Consider the following 16,762-nt stretch of genomic DNA (forward strand, 5'->3'; position numbering starts at 1 on the left):
AAATGCTAGCAAGATGTGAAATGCCCTCATACACACATATTTACACCTTGCTGACCTACACACCCTTTAAGTTCTCTCTTTGGTCTATTTGCTGTATAAGACACTTTTCCTTTCTGGATATTCATGTCATGATCACCCTCAGTAACTTCACAAAAATACTTCTACTTACTGGCATTCATTTGACTTACAGTATGAACATAAATATGTAAATAGTGTCATATCCAAGCCAGTGTGCCTCTGAAAACGACATTGCTGGAAAATGCTATGATCAGATGCTGAATGTCATTGTGAGTGATTGTGACAAACACTCTTTTTTGGGGGGGGTTTTGCAGACACATGCTACATTTTGTCCTTTGCCATCATCATGTTAAACACCAGCCTCCACAACCCAAATGTTAAGGACAAGCCCACAGTAGAGCGTTTCATCTCCATGAACAGAGGCATTAATGATGGAGGAGACCTGCCAGAAGAACTGCTCAGGGTTGGTCTCTTTTCACTTCTTGTTATGTCTGTAGATGTATTTATATTTTTGTGTTTATGTATTTGTTATTCACCTTATTTTTCCCGTAAGAGTTGGTACATTTTATAGGTCTGGCTTCCGAACTCATCCGCATCCAGCTATTTTTTAATCCCCTTGATTTGCTGCTCGATTCTAAATTATGAACACATTTGTTTGTAGTGCAAACAGTTTTACCGTTTACTGCAAGTTGTTATTTTTCTTCTTATTTCCTCGTAACGGCTAATGAACTGGAAGTCCATTCTGAGTGAATAATTTGCTTGCACTTTTTATTACGTTATGTCAAACCATATAATGGTATCTGTGGCTGTTCTGTAGGTGTAGTGCGTTTGCTTATCTTTTGAACTTCATGGTACTTTACTTTGACTTATTCAGAATCTATATGAGAGCATCAAGAACGAGCCCTTCAAAATCCCTGAGGATGACGGCAATGACTTGACGCACACTTTCTTCAACCCAGACAGAGAGGGCTGGCTGCTCAAACTGGGTAAGTGGGACTACATGAGTAAAATATCTATTCATTTTTGTGATTTTCGTGCAGCTCTACCCTCACATACACTTACAAGAGATGTCCTGCTCAAACACATGGACTGAGTGTGAGATTTAAGGCTTACACACAGAAGCACGTTTACACACACACTTCCTAAAAGGCCATTTTATGATATTCACAACACATCTACACATCAGATTATACAATAGCACATCTTTTCTTCTGCTCTCTTGATGGATCTCACATCATATGAAGGTAATCACACTTAATGTTGAATCAATGAATCAACTGCTTGAGATTAACAACATCCTTTTATAATTATACATACAGTTGAGGTCTAAAGTCTACATCACCCTTTTGGAATCTGCAAAATAATATGGATCATATAATATGCATGTTAGTGTTTATTTAGTACTGACCTAGATATTTCACATAAAAGACGTTTACATATAGTCCACAAGAGAATTAATAGTTGAATTTTTAAAAATGACCCCATACAAAAGCTTACATACACTTGATTCTTATTATTGTGTTGTTACTTGAATTATCCACAGCTGTGTTTTTTTGTTTAGTGATAGTTGCTCATGAGTCCCTTCTTTGTCCTGAACAGTTAAACTGCCTGCTGTTCTTCCAAAAAATCCTTCAGGTTCAACAAATTCTTTTCTCGTTTTTCACACTGAGGACAACTGAGGGACTCCTATGCAACTATTACAGAAGTTTTAAACGCTCACTGATGCTCCAGTAGGAAACACGATGCATTAAGAGCCGGGGATTGAAAACTTTTTGAATTTAAAGATCAGGGTAAATTTAACTGATTTTGTCTCTGGAAATAAGTATCTTCTGTAGCTTCTGAAGGGCAGTACTAAATGAAAAATAAGATATTTAGGCAAAATAAGAAAAATAAACACATTTCCATACTGTTCAATAGTTTTCAGCCCTCGGCTCTTAATGCATTGTTTTTTCCTTCTGGAGCATCAGTGAGTGTTTGAACCTTCTGTAATACAGTAGTTGCATATGAGTCTCTCAGTTGTCCTCAGTGTGAAGAGATGGATCTCAAAATCATGCAGTCATTTTTGGAAAGGATTCAAATGCACTGTTCAGGAACACAGTATTAGGAATCAATTGGATGTGTTGGCGCCAATAGCCTTGTGGTTAGCTCATCGACATATAGCACCATTGCGCTGCGGGTGACCAGAGTTTGAATCCCGGCTCATGGACCTTCTACCGATCCCTCCCACTTTGCTTCCTGTCAAACTACACTGTCCTATCTAAATAAAGCATAAAAAAGGCAAAAATAAATCTTTAAAACTTTTGAATGGGGTTATTTTTATAAATTCAACTATTATTTTCTCTTGTGGACTATATGTAAATGTAGGTAAATGTCTTCTATGTGAAATATCTTATTTAGGTCAGTACTAAATAAACAATGACATGCATTTTATATGATCCCTCTTATTTTGCTAAAATAATTAGCATTTTGCAGATTCTGAAAGGGGGGGTGTAAACTTTTGACCTCAACTGTAATTCAGCTGGATGTTAGGAATCAGAGTGCTGTCACAAGAAACTGCTCCTTCAGATGGACAGCCGATATATGTAATGCTTTTTAAATCTATTCATAACCTAATAACTTAATCTAGTCATAATCTAGTCTAGTCACTAATCATAATACCCTACTTAGCCTTTTGTAATCTGCAGTATTTTCATAAACATTTTTTGCTTGTAACACAAGACAGCTGGTTGTTATTTTAATGAATTATGCTTATTAAAGATATATTCATGATTACTCTAAAAAGCAGACAAACACGCCTATATTTTAAGCACTTTCTATATTTATGTAGAAATACAAAAAAGGTGTGTTCTTAAGTCTAGAAACCACAGTTTTATAATTCTTCAAAACAACATGGTTGAGAACAACAGCTTTAGATCATTATAGAGACTTCATAGAAAGCATAAATTCATATGATGCAAATGAATGATTTATGACAGGGTCTTCATTGAGGGTTTCAGTGTCTCTCCTATATTAAAATTACATAAAAGAGCGTACATTTACTATGTACATGTACTATGATTCATACATATACATCAGTGTTGATTATTTTAGTAGCTTTGGAGTATAAGCAGGTTTAAAATGGTCTGAAAAAGGTTAAAAAACACCTGCACCTAGAGACTTTTTCCTTTTTCATTTACATGGACAGGAAAGCTGTGTTAAATTTTGTGAATTGAATGCTTTCCAGTGTATTTTTGTACTTCTGTCCCCTGTTTTATTTGGAATGGTCCTCCGTAATTCACAGCAACCGGAAAATGCACAAGTACTTCCTTTGATCAGAGAGGCAGCGTGTGGGGAGTATGATTTCCTATTTAATTTATTTTTTTTTCCTTTTCTTCCTCGTTTGTTTGTTTGTTCCCATGATTTTGGCTGTTGTCTTTCCCTCAGGAGGTATGTAAACCTGTTCTTCCCAAACAATTGCTCATCTCTTGCTCTCAGGTGCTTTTGGTGATCAGCCTTGCTTCCTGTCCCCTCTTTCTGTTATTAGCCACTATAGGTTCATTTTTTTTCTCATGGGGTTTGTCTTTTCATGAATTTACTCTAGTTTTATATGTTCCTTCATTTGTTTGTCTGATCGCTTGTTTTATTCATTGAATCAGCAATTTTTGTCCACGTGCCGCCCTGTTTCTGTGTGGTGGCGGGTGCTTGGTTTTTGATTTTGTGACCACTGTATTGAAGAGCACCACTGTTTGTTTGCCGTGGTGTTCGAAACGTTTTCTCTATGTCATTTCCACTTTGGGAGCTGCAGTACTTTCTGCTTCCTCTCAGTCTGAATGGAGCCCAACAAACACCAATGAAAACAGCAACAAAAATAGATTAAAGGGATCAGCACATAAGATTAAAGGCATAGTTCACCCAAAAATCAAAATTCTGTCATCATTTACTCACCCTCATGTTGTCCCAAACTCATATGATTTTCTTCTGAAGAATTCAGCATCTGTGCCCATACAGATTCATTGTATAAACTGGTATTAATTAGTTGATCATTAGAGATTTTAGATTATCATCTCTTTTGCAGTCATGCTAAACGTTTTACCAAGTGAAGTTTTAACATTTGCCTGAAATTTTGAGTCAATGCCAAATTAAACATTCAAGTGATTTTTAAACAATTTAGCTGTGCGAGAGATGGTTTCTGTGCAAACAAACGCGTGGCACACACACATACAGCTGTACATGAAGATGCTAGCATTTGCATCCTATCAGTGCTAAAATGGGCAAATACACACAATACTCATTAACACAGCTGGTTATTACTTATGTAAAAATAAACAGCTGGTAGAAAATCATGTATCAGTAAAGTATACACAAAAATACCCATAAATCACATACACTTTTACACTCACATGAGGTGGTTTTTCAGGCAATTCAAAAAAGGAATATTTTGCGTAACTGCACTGGAAATGCCATGTTCGCATATACAGGTCTCTTTGAGTACTTAAAAGTCACATGATCATTCTTTAATGTGCTATAACATCAAAAAAACACCTCATGTGGCCACTTACACAAGCATTGACTACACAATGCTTGAATAAGGGGCTTTCATTGCCATTAAAACTTGGATAACCACTTTTTTACACTGTACAAGTCTGCAGAGCTGATCACGGCCACTCTAGTCGACGCTTGAGTTTATACCAAGTGTGTTATGGCTCGTTTCAGTTTTAAAATTGTCACAGAAACAGCTCTCCATGCTGCTTCTGTAAAGATAGAAGCCTATGTCTCCTACGATTAAAATTAATGGTTACTGCGGTGGCTTCGACATACGTAAACATACCAGCATCCATCGCCATGACTTACTGCGAGAGGAAGAAAATTCTGTTTTTTGTTTTTTTTTTTTAATCGACATTTACAAAACATTGCAAAAATTTTGCGCAAATTTGTAATGGAAACACACTTACCGCACTTGACTGATTTTTTTTTTTCTTTCCTTTTTTCTTTAGATTGAATAAGAATCAATTTATATTTGATTCATATATAAACAACTATGCAGTGTTTTTTAACCTAGTTTTGTACTACTATTATTAATTTTCTGTAATATTTCTTATTTTTGATAGATGGACCTGAATAGGATATTTTTATTTTTTGTTTTTGTGGTGAATTGTCAAAAATTGTGAAATTTTAAAAAAAAATAAAAATAAATGTGACCCTGGACCACACAACCAGTAGCACATGTATATTTGTAGCAATAGCCGACAATACATGGTATGGGTCAAAATGATTGATTTTTCTTTAATGCCAAAAATCATTAGGATATTAAGTGAAGGTCATGTTCCATGAAGGTATTTTGTAAATTTCCTACCGTAAAATGTATCAAAACGTAATGTTTGATTAGTAATATGCATTGCTAAGAACTTCATTTGGACAACTTTAAAGGCAATTTTCTCTGTATTTTGAATTTTTTTTTTTTTTTTTTTTGCACCCTCAGATTCCAGATTGACCCTTATGACTATAAATAAAAATTTCTAAAATTATGTGAGGGCAACCTTATTTTAGGCAAAAATAACTATATTGGGATATATTGTCATCATTAAATCACACGATTTTGGTTTTATTGTCCACTCCTAATTATATGGAAAAGAGCAGCATGGACATTCTTCTAAACATCCTCTTTTGTGCACTATTGAAGTACTCATATGGGTTTGGAACAAAATGATGACAGAATTGTTATTTCTCTGTGAACTGTTCCTTTTAAAATGATATTCAATCATTGATGGTTGAATGTATGGAGTGTATAGGATGTGGTGTTTGATCTGATTGGACTCAGAAAAGTCAGAAAACTGCATCTGGACCAAAGACAGCTGTTCTTCATGCTGTATGTAAAGTATAGGTGTGTCTGTCTGTATGTGTGTGATGCTGGACTGCAGCGCTGAGAAAGAGAGCGAGAGAGAGAGAGAAAGGTGTGTGTGTGTGTGTGTGTGTGTGTGTGTGTGTGTGTGTGTGTTTGGTTAGATTGGACTCACCATTAGGATGCTGGGTGAGGGTGGGTTTCATGTATCAGACGTCATTGAAACCAAAATAAAACCATATCTGAAGTGTTCTGATTCACTTATGAGTCAAGAATATGAGATTAGCACATACATTAGCATGTGTATAATAAAAATTTCTAAAAGAAATTCAAACATCTATAACAGCCTATTTGTTGTCACATCAGAGACCTGACTAGGAACGCCCATCCATCACCCAGCCCTGTATCAGTGTCTGTCAAATCAGTCAATCAGTGTGCCTCCTTCGCAGCCCAGCACGGCCTCTTCATGTCCCCCTCCACAAATCTCCTCCTTCTCCGAGGCATTTCTGGACGGGGTTTACTTCTGTATGACCGCAACTGGAGTGATCATTAATCACAGCCGATAACTCAATCAGCCAATCAGCTTGCTCAGAAACTTCTCACCTGCTGTAGCGCTCTGATTCGTGTCTGTTTTGTTTGTTGCTCATGCCAGTATTAGAATAAAATGGCAGTCTGTAGTGCAGGAGGATCATTTCCTGTTTAGCAGCAATGCTTGAAATGCTTTCGGGTGGTTGACAATGCCCTGTTTGTTTGCAGTGCTGTGTAGAAAACTAATTCAGACATCATTAGGCCTGTCACGATCATGAATTTTGTGCTGATGATTTTTTTACAGGAAAACATCTGATTTTCTTTACTGGTGTAAAAATATTTTAAAAGTTTATACTCTACATATATTTATATATATATATATATATATAATTTTTTTTGTGCATTGTTAATATTTTTACATTCACAATGGAGCTCAATATAATATATAATATAATATAATATAATGGTAACACTTTAGAATAGTGTTCTATTTTTTTAAATATAGTATAAAATAAGGCATTAATGTGTGCTTAATTAGTAATAATAAATGGCTAATATTCTAGTAAATGCATGCTAATAAGCAACTATTTAAGAAACCATAAAAAAAGTGTTAGCAATATAATATAATATAATAACACTTTACAATAAGGTTCATTAGTTAACATGAACTAAGAATGAACAATACTTCTACAGTATTAATTAGTCTTAGTGTTAATTTTATCATTTACTAATGCATTAAAATCACAAGTTTGTTTGTTAGCATTAGGTAATGCATAGTGTACTACCATGAACAAACAATGAACGACTATATTTTTATTAACTAACATTAACAAAGATTAATAAACAGTGTAAAAAATGTATTGTATATTGTTTGTTCATGTTAGTTAATACATTAATGTTAACAAGTATAATATTAAACTGTAAAATAGGCAATATTGTGAATTATTATTATTACAATTTAAAAGCAGTTCTCTGTTTAAATATATATTTGAAAAATGTAATTTTTATTTATTTATTTACTTTTATTAAATAAATGCAGTATTGGACTTCTTTTTAAACATTTAAAAAAAATCCAAACTTTTGACTGATATAATCAAAAATAACAGTAAAATCTGAGCATTTTTGACCATTATGCATATTAATCCTTGATTATAAACTCTTGCATGAAATTTATTATTTACAGTATTTAAATGGCAAAACTGCAGTAGTGTCATTGTTATATTGAATAATTGTGATAAAATAACCAGGGCCAGGTGATTAATCAGTAATTGCGACAGGCCTAAACAACATTTTGCTGATTATATTATAACCATTATGCATGTAGCTTTTATGAGCTCATATTCACTGAGAGACTTCATATGATATTTGTAAGGTTCGTTTGAAAATCCACTGCAGAATCATCCAAAAATAAAATTTGAAAAGAAATTCTGAACAAGTAGAAATAGACCTTATATATTAAAGGATTAGTTTACTTCCAGAATAAAAAAAAATCCTGTTAATTTACTCACCCCTGTGTCATCCAAGATGTTCATGTCTTTCTTTCTTCAGTCAAAAAATAAATTGAGGTTTTTAAGGAAAACATTCCAGGATTTTTCTCCATATAGTGGACTTAAGTGGGGATCAAGTTGAAGGTCCAGTTTTAATGCAGCTTCAAAGGTCTCTACACAATCCCAGCTGAGGAATAAGAGTCTTATCTAGTTAATGATCAGTCATTTTCTAAAAAAAAGAAAAATGCATATACTTTTTAACCACAAATGCTTGTCTTGTACTAACACGCGTAATCCCATTGGAAAAATGTGACACGTGGTTAGTTCTTTGTATGTGTACTTCGGTTCAAAATGGTAGAGCAGGGCAAAAAATCATCTTATTTTCTCCTCCAACTTCAGAATCATCCAACATCATTGTTTTACCTTTTTTTGTAAAGGCCTTTTGACTTTCTTTGCATATTCACTTTGTAAACACTGGGTCAGTACTTAGGCCTACATCACGTGTGCATGATTACATATTTTGTGACATCGAGCTAGTGCAAGACTTGCATTTTTTTTGGTTAAAAAGTACAGAAATGTAATTTTTTTTTTTTTTTTTAGAAAATTACCTATCCTTTCACTAGACCTGTCATTGTCACCTGTCACCCTTATTCCTTGGCTGGAATCCTGTAGAGCCCTTTGAAGCTGCATTGAAACCCTTCAACCTGTTGGCCACCATTGAAGTCCACTATATGGAGAAAAATAGAATGTTTTCCTCAGAAACCTTAATTTCTTTTCAACTGAAGAAAGAAAGACGTGAGCATCTTGGATGATATGGGGGTGAGTAAATTCTCAGGATTTTTTTTTTTCTTTTTTATTCTAGAAGTGAACTAATCTCTTACATTTTTCTTGATTTAATAAATTATTTAAACTTTTATACTTATAAACAGTTAAATGTTATTTATTTATTTTTATATTTTTTTTTTGGTTGCACTATGCTGTTTATTCAGTTTGATAGCATCTCCTTTGCCACAGTGATCAGGTTTCCCTGCAGAGGAAACGAGGGTGGCACAGGTCAGAGGTTATTCTCGGATCACTGAGCACTGTGTTTACCTTGCAATCCCTGTAGAGAGGGACGTGGGAAACTGTCCCAAGAATGTGAGCTTAACCAGTGCTGAACTGACCTGCCATCAGAGTTTGTCACAGCAGATTACTAACATAGTCTGTAAGTTAATTAGGAGGTTAACATCACTGAATAAAAGGCTGCAGTGTTGATGTATTTTTGTAGGCCAATCCAGAAGTTTGCATCACCCTGGTTACCTCGACTAAAAAGCCAGTTGGTGTTTTCCATTGGCTTTTGGATTATTGAAGAAAATAGGATTATCTTCACAAATATGACCCTGGACCACAAAACCAGTCTTAAGTAGCCAGTAGCATGGGTATATTTGTAGCAATAGCCAACAATACATTGTATGAGTCAAAATTATCATTTTTTTCTTTTATGGCAAAAATCATTAAGATATTAAGTAAAGATCATGTTCCATGAAGATATTTTGTAATTTTTTTTACTGTAAATATACCAAAATGTAATTTTTGAATAGTAAAATGCATTGCTAAGAACTTAATTTGGACAACTTTAAAAGGTGATTTTCTCAATATTTAGATTTTTTTTTTTTTTTTTTTTTTTTTTTTTTTTTTTTGCACCCTCAGATTACAGATTTTCAAATAGTTGTATCTCGGCTTTCAGTTTATGTATGAATCTCATTTTCAAAAAAAAACCCTTGCGACTGGTTTTGTGGTCACATATGAACAATTTTTTTAAATCTTGCAATCTTGCAAATGTAATTGCCTACTACACCTTGAGTTTACCTGTTCATTTTTCAAAAGCAAAGCCTGTTTGGCTTTTTTTAAGGCTAGTAATAACTAAAAAAATCACAAGGGAGTATTATATATATATTTTTATGCATTTCATTAAAATGCTAATGTAAATGTAAATGTAAAAGCATGTGTTAACCACAGATCTTATTTCAGGCCAAAAACCCATTGTAAAACTGTTTCTGGGTTTTGTTCTACAAAAATATGTCATCCATGCTGCACTCTTGATTCTTATAATATATATATAAATATATATATATATATATATATATATATATATATATATATATATAAACTGTAAAATACCATTTATATTTGTAAGAATACAAGAGAGAGGACACAGAATAATAGGAAGACAACTGAGGAGAAGATACATTCAGGAAATGAAAACCTCTCAGTATGTGTCCGGATAGCAAACATCCACCAGTTATGAAGAACATATAACACATTTTACCTTTGGCTGGTGTTTTAGGTATTTTTCAGTGGGGTTAAGAGGAATAGCAACTATCAGGTGATGTCTGATAGTTGTGAAGGTTGACTCATGGAGTGTGTTGGACGGCGGCTGGTTTGAGCATGGTGTGGTGCTGGTAAGGAATGCTGTGCTTGGGCCTTATTGGACATGGAGTCGCTGTAGAAGAGCTCTCATTGTCTGTTCATCTGTCTGTCTGCTCTTCTGCCGCTCAACTCTTCAGCTGCACGGATCTGTGACGTCTGATGGCTCATCACACGGAAAACTAACACTCATCTTTTGTTCCTCAGGAGGACGTGTCAAAACCTGGAAAAGACGGTGGTTCATTCTCACAGATAACTGCCTTTACTACTTTGAGTACACTACTGTAAGTACTGAAAAAGCATCTCATGCTAGATGGAGAGATTTATGGCTTTTTTTGTCTGATATTTGACATGCAAAACCATTTTTTCTTTTTCTTTCTTCTTGACCCAACAATAGAAGAATTCCTATTCATATACAGTGGTATAATAGTGTTTTGTTTTGAGAACCACTACAATAGTCACATTTATTATGAAAAGTATAAATATAATTAAAAAAGAAAATACCATCAAAGGGTCTGTTTTAAGTCATACTTTCTTAAGGTTTTATTATGTGGTCCACGGTGAATTGTAATAAGTGGAAACTAATCTGTCTCTTTTCATGTAGGATAAAGAACCCAGAGGCATCATTCCCCTGGAAAACCTCAGCATCCGCGAAGTGGAGGACAAGAAGCCGGTAAAACATCCTTCTCAGCTATTTTTAAACTGCAGAGGCAGGATCTTTTCCTGATTATCTAGAGATGGTTTGCACTGTGTCTCCCCCTAGTGGTCAGATGTGTGATTTTTCTGCATGTGTTTGCTTTTTAGAACTGCTTTGAGCTCTTCATCCCTGACAATAAGGACCAGGTTATCAAGGCGTGTAAGACAGAAGCGGACGGACGGGTTGTTGAAGGAAACCACACCTTCTACCGCATCTCCGCTCCCACCACAGAGGAAAAAGACGAATGGATGAACAGCATTAAGTGAGTGGTATTCATCTAAATACAGACATGGTTTTAATTAAAGGGATATTCTGGTTTAAATACAGCTCATTTATGGACACTTTTACACTTTATTTCATCCAAGATGTTCATGTTTTTTAGTTGAAAAGAAATTAAGATCTTTGAGGAAAACATTACAGGATTTTGCTCCATATAGTGGACTTCAGTGGTAGCCAACGGGTTGAAGGCACAAATTGCAGTTTCAGTACAGCTTCAAAGGGCTCTACACAATCCCAGCTGAGGAATATGGGTCTTATCTAGCGAGACGATTGGCCATTTTCTAAAAAAAAATGCAAGTTTATGTACTTATTAACCACAAATGCTCATCCTGCACTAGCTCTGTGATGCGGATGCACATTTTCATGCATTTTCATTTTCATGCAAAGTTGTGCATGGTTAGTTCTTTGTCTGTGTACTTCTGTGTTCATCTGTGTAGCTGCATTGAAACTGCAATTTGGACCTTCAATCCGTTGGCCACCATTGAAGTCCACTATATGGAGAAAGTTCCTGGAATATTTTCCTCAAAAATCTTAATTTCTTTTCAAAAATTTATTTCTTTGCAACTGAAGAAATACATGTATATCTTGGATGACATGTGACACTCTCTCTTTCTTCTGACATAATGAAATAATCAATATTTAATGTTAATTAAATGTGATATTTATGTCTCTGGGTGTCTGTTTACACTAAGTGCAAATAGGCCTCCTTGTTAACAGAGGTTATTTACACTAACCCTGGCAACAAACATGTGGTTGGGATAGACAACATTACAAAAGACGTCTGTTAAACAACAGTAACAGTGGTGTAAAATGTAAAGCCCGTATCAGCAGTGGCATGCACAGATTTCTGCCGAAGGGGACCAACCACCAAGGTCCGCAGTTGTGCCCTTGTAACGCCATTTCGCCCCTGCCCGAAAAGTGGAAGTAAAGTGCCTCACGGGCATTTAATAATGAAGTGTTTATCGGGTAGGGTTAGGTAATCGGATACCCATTTTCCACAAGTTAATATGATTCTTTTAACATAGACACATGTAGGTAGATTGGGCGGCGCATTCCTTTCAAAAACCAAAGGTAATCCACTGCGTCTTCAGCAGCTCAGATGTCGGGAGTAAATGACGACTGATATGTTCGTTATTACATCCAACAACAGAACACCTCAGTCACATACAAGCCATTCTTGTCTACTCTTTCTCCGACGTCGAAACAATGGCGGACAGTTTGCACCTCACTCAACATGGGTCTATGCTAAAATGTGGAATCTCAGAACAGCCTGATCTGAAAAAGTGATTATTATTATTGGGGATTTAAATAAAAAAGCACTGGGTGGATTTTTATTGTGCACAAACACTGCCAACACACATTTATGTTCAAACAACATGTAAAAGTGAATTTTGCATTTAATGACCCCTTTAAAATGTGTGATAATTTTACACTCAATGTGTTTTATAATGTGCAATACATAGGTGCAAATTATCAGCCATATTTTACTAAGTAGCTTTTAAATAGCATTTAACTGTTGTTTACATTTATTGCAAAGAAAGTACTGCTAATTTTGCATAGGTCACGTACACACTGCAGCTAAATTCGGGTTGTCAGTTCACCTTATTCGCGTTCTGTACACACATAATTCACTAAAATATGGGAGTGACAACCACATTCGACAACCGCATTAACTTCTGAAAAATACAGGTGGTGACAACCAGTGTGTACCGAACCGAACTGAACATTTGTTAATGATGTATTTAAACGCACATCAAAAATGTGTCTTCGTCTGTATGCAAAATGTAAGAAAATAACCTTACTACATTTTGAAACAGGGCTAGTTGCGCTCACGAGCCCTGTTGTAAAGTGTCAGTGTTGGCAGATCTTCATAGGAAAAAAAAAACAACAACAAACAGGGACAAGCACAAAGAACACTAAAACACCCAATTGCTGTTTTATAACACCAAAAAAATCATATCTCATATCCTCAACAGACCACTTTATTAACCCTATGAAGTGCCTAGCTTTGAGAGCTAAGACCAAACATCATGCCTAAAAGCACTTGTAAATAAGAGGACATGGTAACACTGCAAGACAGCGCACTCTAAAGCAGCATAAACCAAACACAGCACGTCTGTCAGTGGTAGTTTAGTTAAAGTCGATGGACAAAAAAAAATGGCAGATACCAAACAGCCAAATTTTTATTCACTCATGCAAGATGCTGAAATGTTCCTATGGTTACAATTGCAGAATTGAATGCTGATCCATACACACATAGAACAATAATTTATGGGACTCACTCCCGCATTTAAATGCGGTTGTCACTCCTGAAACTTGCAGTGTGTACGTGGCCATAGTGTAAATAGAAACTGCTGTTATTTGCACTTAGTGTAAATAGCTGCTGCCTTTGTTTTTCTTTCCTTTTTTGGAAAGTGACTTTGGAAGTCTGACTGCACATTATTTTTTACTTGAGCTATAATTTACCTCAAGTCACATTTATTTATATAGCTCTTTATAAGCACAGATTGTTTCAAAGCAGCTTCTCAGCAATAGGAAAATAATAGTATTAATATTCCAAAATTCAATTAAGAAACAAATTGAATTTCAGCTCTAACGCAGCTTGTTGTTATTCACCTTTAATAAGTTTAGTGCTGATTAAGTTTAATTCAATAACAGTGTCAGTGTAAAATTCATCAACTGAAATGAGTGAACTTAACTTATAAAGCAGCTCTACACAAAACAATAGTGTCATTATTTAAAGGAGAAGATCACTTCCAGAACAAAGATTTACAGATAATATACTCAAGATGTTCATGTCTTTCCTACTTTAGTCGTAAAAAAATTATGTTTCTTGAGAAAAACATTCCAGGATTTCTCTCCATATAGTGGTCTTCAATGGAGCCCCCAAGTTTAAACTTACTAAATACAGTTTCAATGCAGCTTCAAAGGGCTCTAAACAATCCCAGCCGAGGAAGAAGGGTCTTATCTAGCAAAACAATTGGTTAAACGCTCATCCTGTCTATTCTCTGCAATGCGCATGCAAGCTCTGTGTAATCCGGGTCAGTACAGTTAGGGTAACTTCAAAATCATCCAACATTGCTGCAGAAGTACCGACCCAGTGTTTACAAAGTGAACATGTAAAGATCATCAAACACCCTTAACAAAAAAAAGGTAAAACAGTAATGTAGGACAATTTTGAAGTTGGAGGAGAAAATGAGATGGGAGTTTTTTGACACACCCTAACTCTATTGACCCGGATTACACAGAGTCTGCATGCGTGTCGCAGAAAATAGACAAGCGTTTGAGATCAAAAAGTATATACATTGTCAATCGGTTTTGAAAATAACCCATCGTTCCGCTAGATAAGATGCTTATTCCTCGCTTAAAAGCTAGATTGAAACTATATTTTGGAAGTTCAAACTCAGGGGCACCATAGAAGTCCACTATATGGAGAAAAATTCTGTAATGTTTTCCTCAGAAAACAATTTATTAACGACAAGGGGGTGAGTAAATTATCTGGAAGTGAACTTCTCCTTTAACTCAATTCAGATCAGGTTTTGTTCAGTATCAATGCAGTCAGATTGATAATATTACTAAGTATTAAGTGTTATTTAACCCCCAACTGAGCAAGCTTCAGCTCTAACATTAGACAAGCGTGTAGTTCTCATAATATTCTTCCTCTTTATCTCCAGGGCTGCTATCAGTAGAGATCCTTTCTATGAGATGCTGGCAGCAAGGAAGAAGAAGGTCTCCTCTATGAAGAGACACTAAAGCTGCTCAGGACACTGGTGTTACAGATTCAGGGCTACTGGAACTACTCCCCCTCGTGGAGACAACTGAGCTGTGCAGAAAGGAAAAACAACCCCAACTTCAGACTGGATCAGCGAGGACAAACCTTGCTAAACTCTGCACCTATTTTAAACATCATCTTGCTCAGCTCAAGCGCATGTGTATATGTGTGCGTGTGTGTGTGTGTGTGTTGGAAGGACAGTGGGCTTTTTACTTGCTGCTGCTTCCTTGAAACCCCCAAAGAGAACATTTTTCCTCATGCTTTACCAAAATACGCTCTTTCTATATCTCTCTCTCACTCTGTCCTCTTTCTATACCTCTCTTGCACACGCGCACACACTCGCATTATCTGAAATCAGCAGGTCTGACAGAATGTGGAAAACCAAACGAAAGTTCCTACGCGCATCAGAAAGGGAAGATTTCCTTTGTGCTGATGATATGTACAGGCAATAAGTGTATTTTTACATTTTTTAAATCGTGCACAAGCGGCTTAGTCCTCAGAGGTTTATTTGTGTATTTAATTGTAAAAACATTTTCCAAGAGACTTCTATAATTTGCAAAGGAAATACAACTTTGTAGGGAGGGTGGGAAATCACCCTGTTGATATGTTGGTAAACGGCTGCATGGGCATTTGTTTATTTTCTCGCCAGACGCCAATGCGTCTCGAGATGCGACATGCCTATTTAGCATGTCGTGAGAAGCTGCTGCAGTGCTTTGAATGTTAGCAGCTGGGTTTGCAACGTGTCGTTCTGCGCACGTAAGCAGAAAGCCCGAATGGTGGCCAGCTGAGGATTTTGGGGATATCATGCATTGGTACTACCTCTCAGACAGGCAGGACGGTAATTAAGCATATGGTAATGTTTTTTTTTTAATTTTTTATTTTACGTGAGGTCGTTTAACCCAGACCTCTGCATAAAATGCTTTTAATAATGAATAAATGTGCCTAATAACAATTCAAGTTCAATGTCAGTTTGATCAGAAGTCCTCCGGATGCTCCAGTGCCTGCTTGCGTTTCTCCGGTCACCCTTTCGATATACCTTCCTTTCTGGGGTTTCCATCGGTCTAGCAGTTATTCTTCAAGCAAAATATTAAATCTAAGCAGTATTGGTTTAATTTATCAAAGATGTACATACTTTAGTGTATAGAGAATATTGGTTTCCATTTTATAAATGTGTGTACTGTATGTAGCAGTATTGTACTAGTTGAGTGCCATCTTTCTTTCTTTCTTTTTTATTTTTATGTTCTGGATGTCGATACCATTGTAGTGGTAGCCAGATCATGCTGAAATAAAGATATTATAGCAAGTGGGGTTGTGTTTTGCTTTTCGACTTGTAAAAGTTCATCTGAATCAGTCACACAAAACAGAGAAATACCAGTAGGTGGCAGCGTAACAACATTTTTGATACTTTTCCTGGTGTCATTTCTTTACAATAGTTAATTTAGTAACTAACAAGAACAAACGAGTAATACATTTATTACACTATTTATTAGTCTTTGTTAACGTTACTTAATGAAAATACAATCATTCATTGGTTGTTCATGTTCACAACTTACAGTGCATTTACTAATGTCAACAAACACAACTTGTGATTTTAATAATGAATTTCTTGCTGAAATGCTCAAGTTAACTAAGCTTAAATGCTGTAGAAGTATTGTTCGTTCATTAGTTCATGTTAACTAATGTAGTTAGCTAATGTTAACTAATAAACCTTATTGTAAAGTGTTACCATTTAACAGTTTATAGAAGTAATTTGTATA

The 16,762-nt window shown here is 35.5% G+C and overlaps 1 protein-coding gene across 4 annotated transcripts in view; it reads left to right on the plus strand.

The window, feature by feature from the left end:
• cyth1a (cytohesin 1a) overlaps window positions 1-16,308 on the plus strand; it is a 66,136-nt gene extending 49,828 nt beyond the window's left edge. For 3 of the 4 annotated variants that reach the window (XM_051100805.1, XM_051100797.1, XM_051100817.1), the window contains exons 8-13: window positions 333-481; window positions 893-1,005; window positions 10,463-10,541; window positions 10,862-10,930; window positions 11,062-11,216; window positions 14,908-16,308. In XM_051100805.1, coding sequence (XP_050956762.1) covers window positions 333-481; window positions 893-1,005; window positions 10,463-10,541; window positions 10,862-10,930; window positions 11,062-11,216; window positions 14,908-14,986 — 644 coding nt within the window. In that variant the 3' untranslated portion in view covers window positions 14,987-16,308. The remainder of the gene's footprint in view (window positions 1-332; window positions 482-892; window positions 1,006-10,462; window positions 10,542-10,861; window positions 10,931-11,061; window positions 11,217-14,907) is intronic. The other variant, XM_051100790.1, reaches the window with a different exon arrangement.
• The last annotated feature ends 454 nt before the right edge of the window (window positions 16,309-16,762 follow it).

This window comes from Labeo rohita, chromosome 3, assembly GCF_022985175.1.
Source record: "Labeo rohita strain BAU-BD-2019 chromosome 3, IGBB_LRoh.1.0, whole genome shotgun sequence".
Lineage (NCBI taxonomy): Eukaryota > Metazoa > Chordata > Actinopteri > Cypriniformes > Cyprinidae > Labeo > Labeo rohita.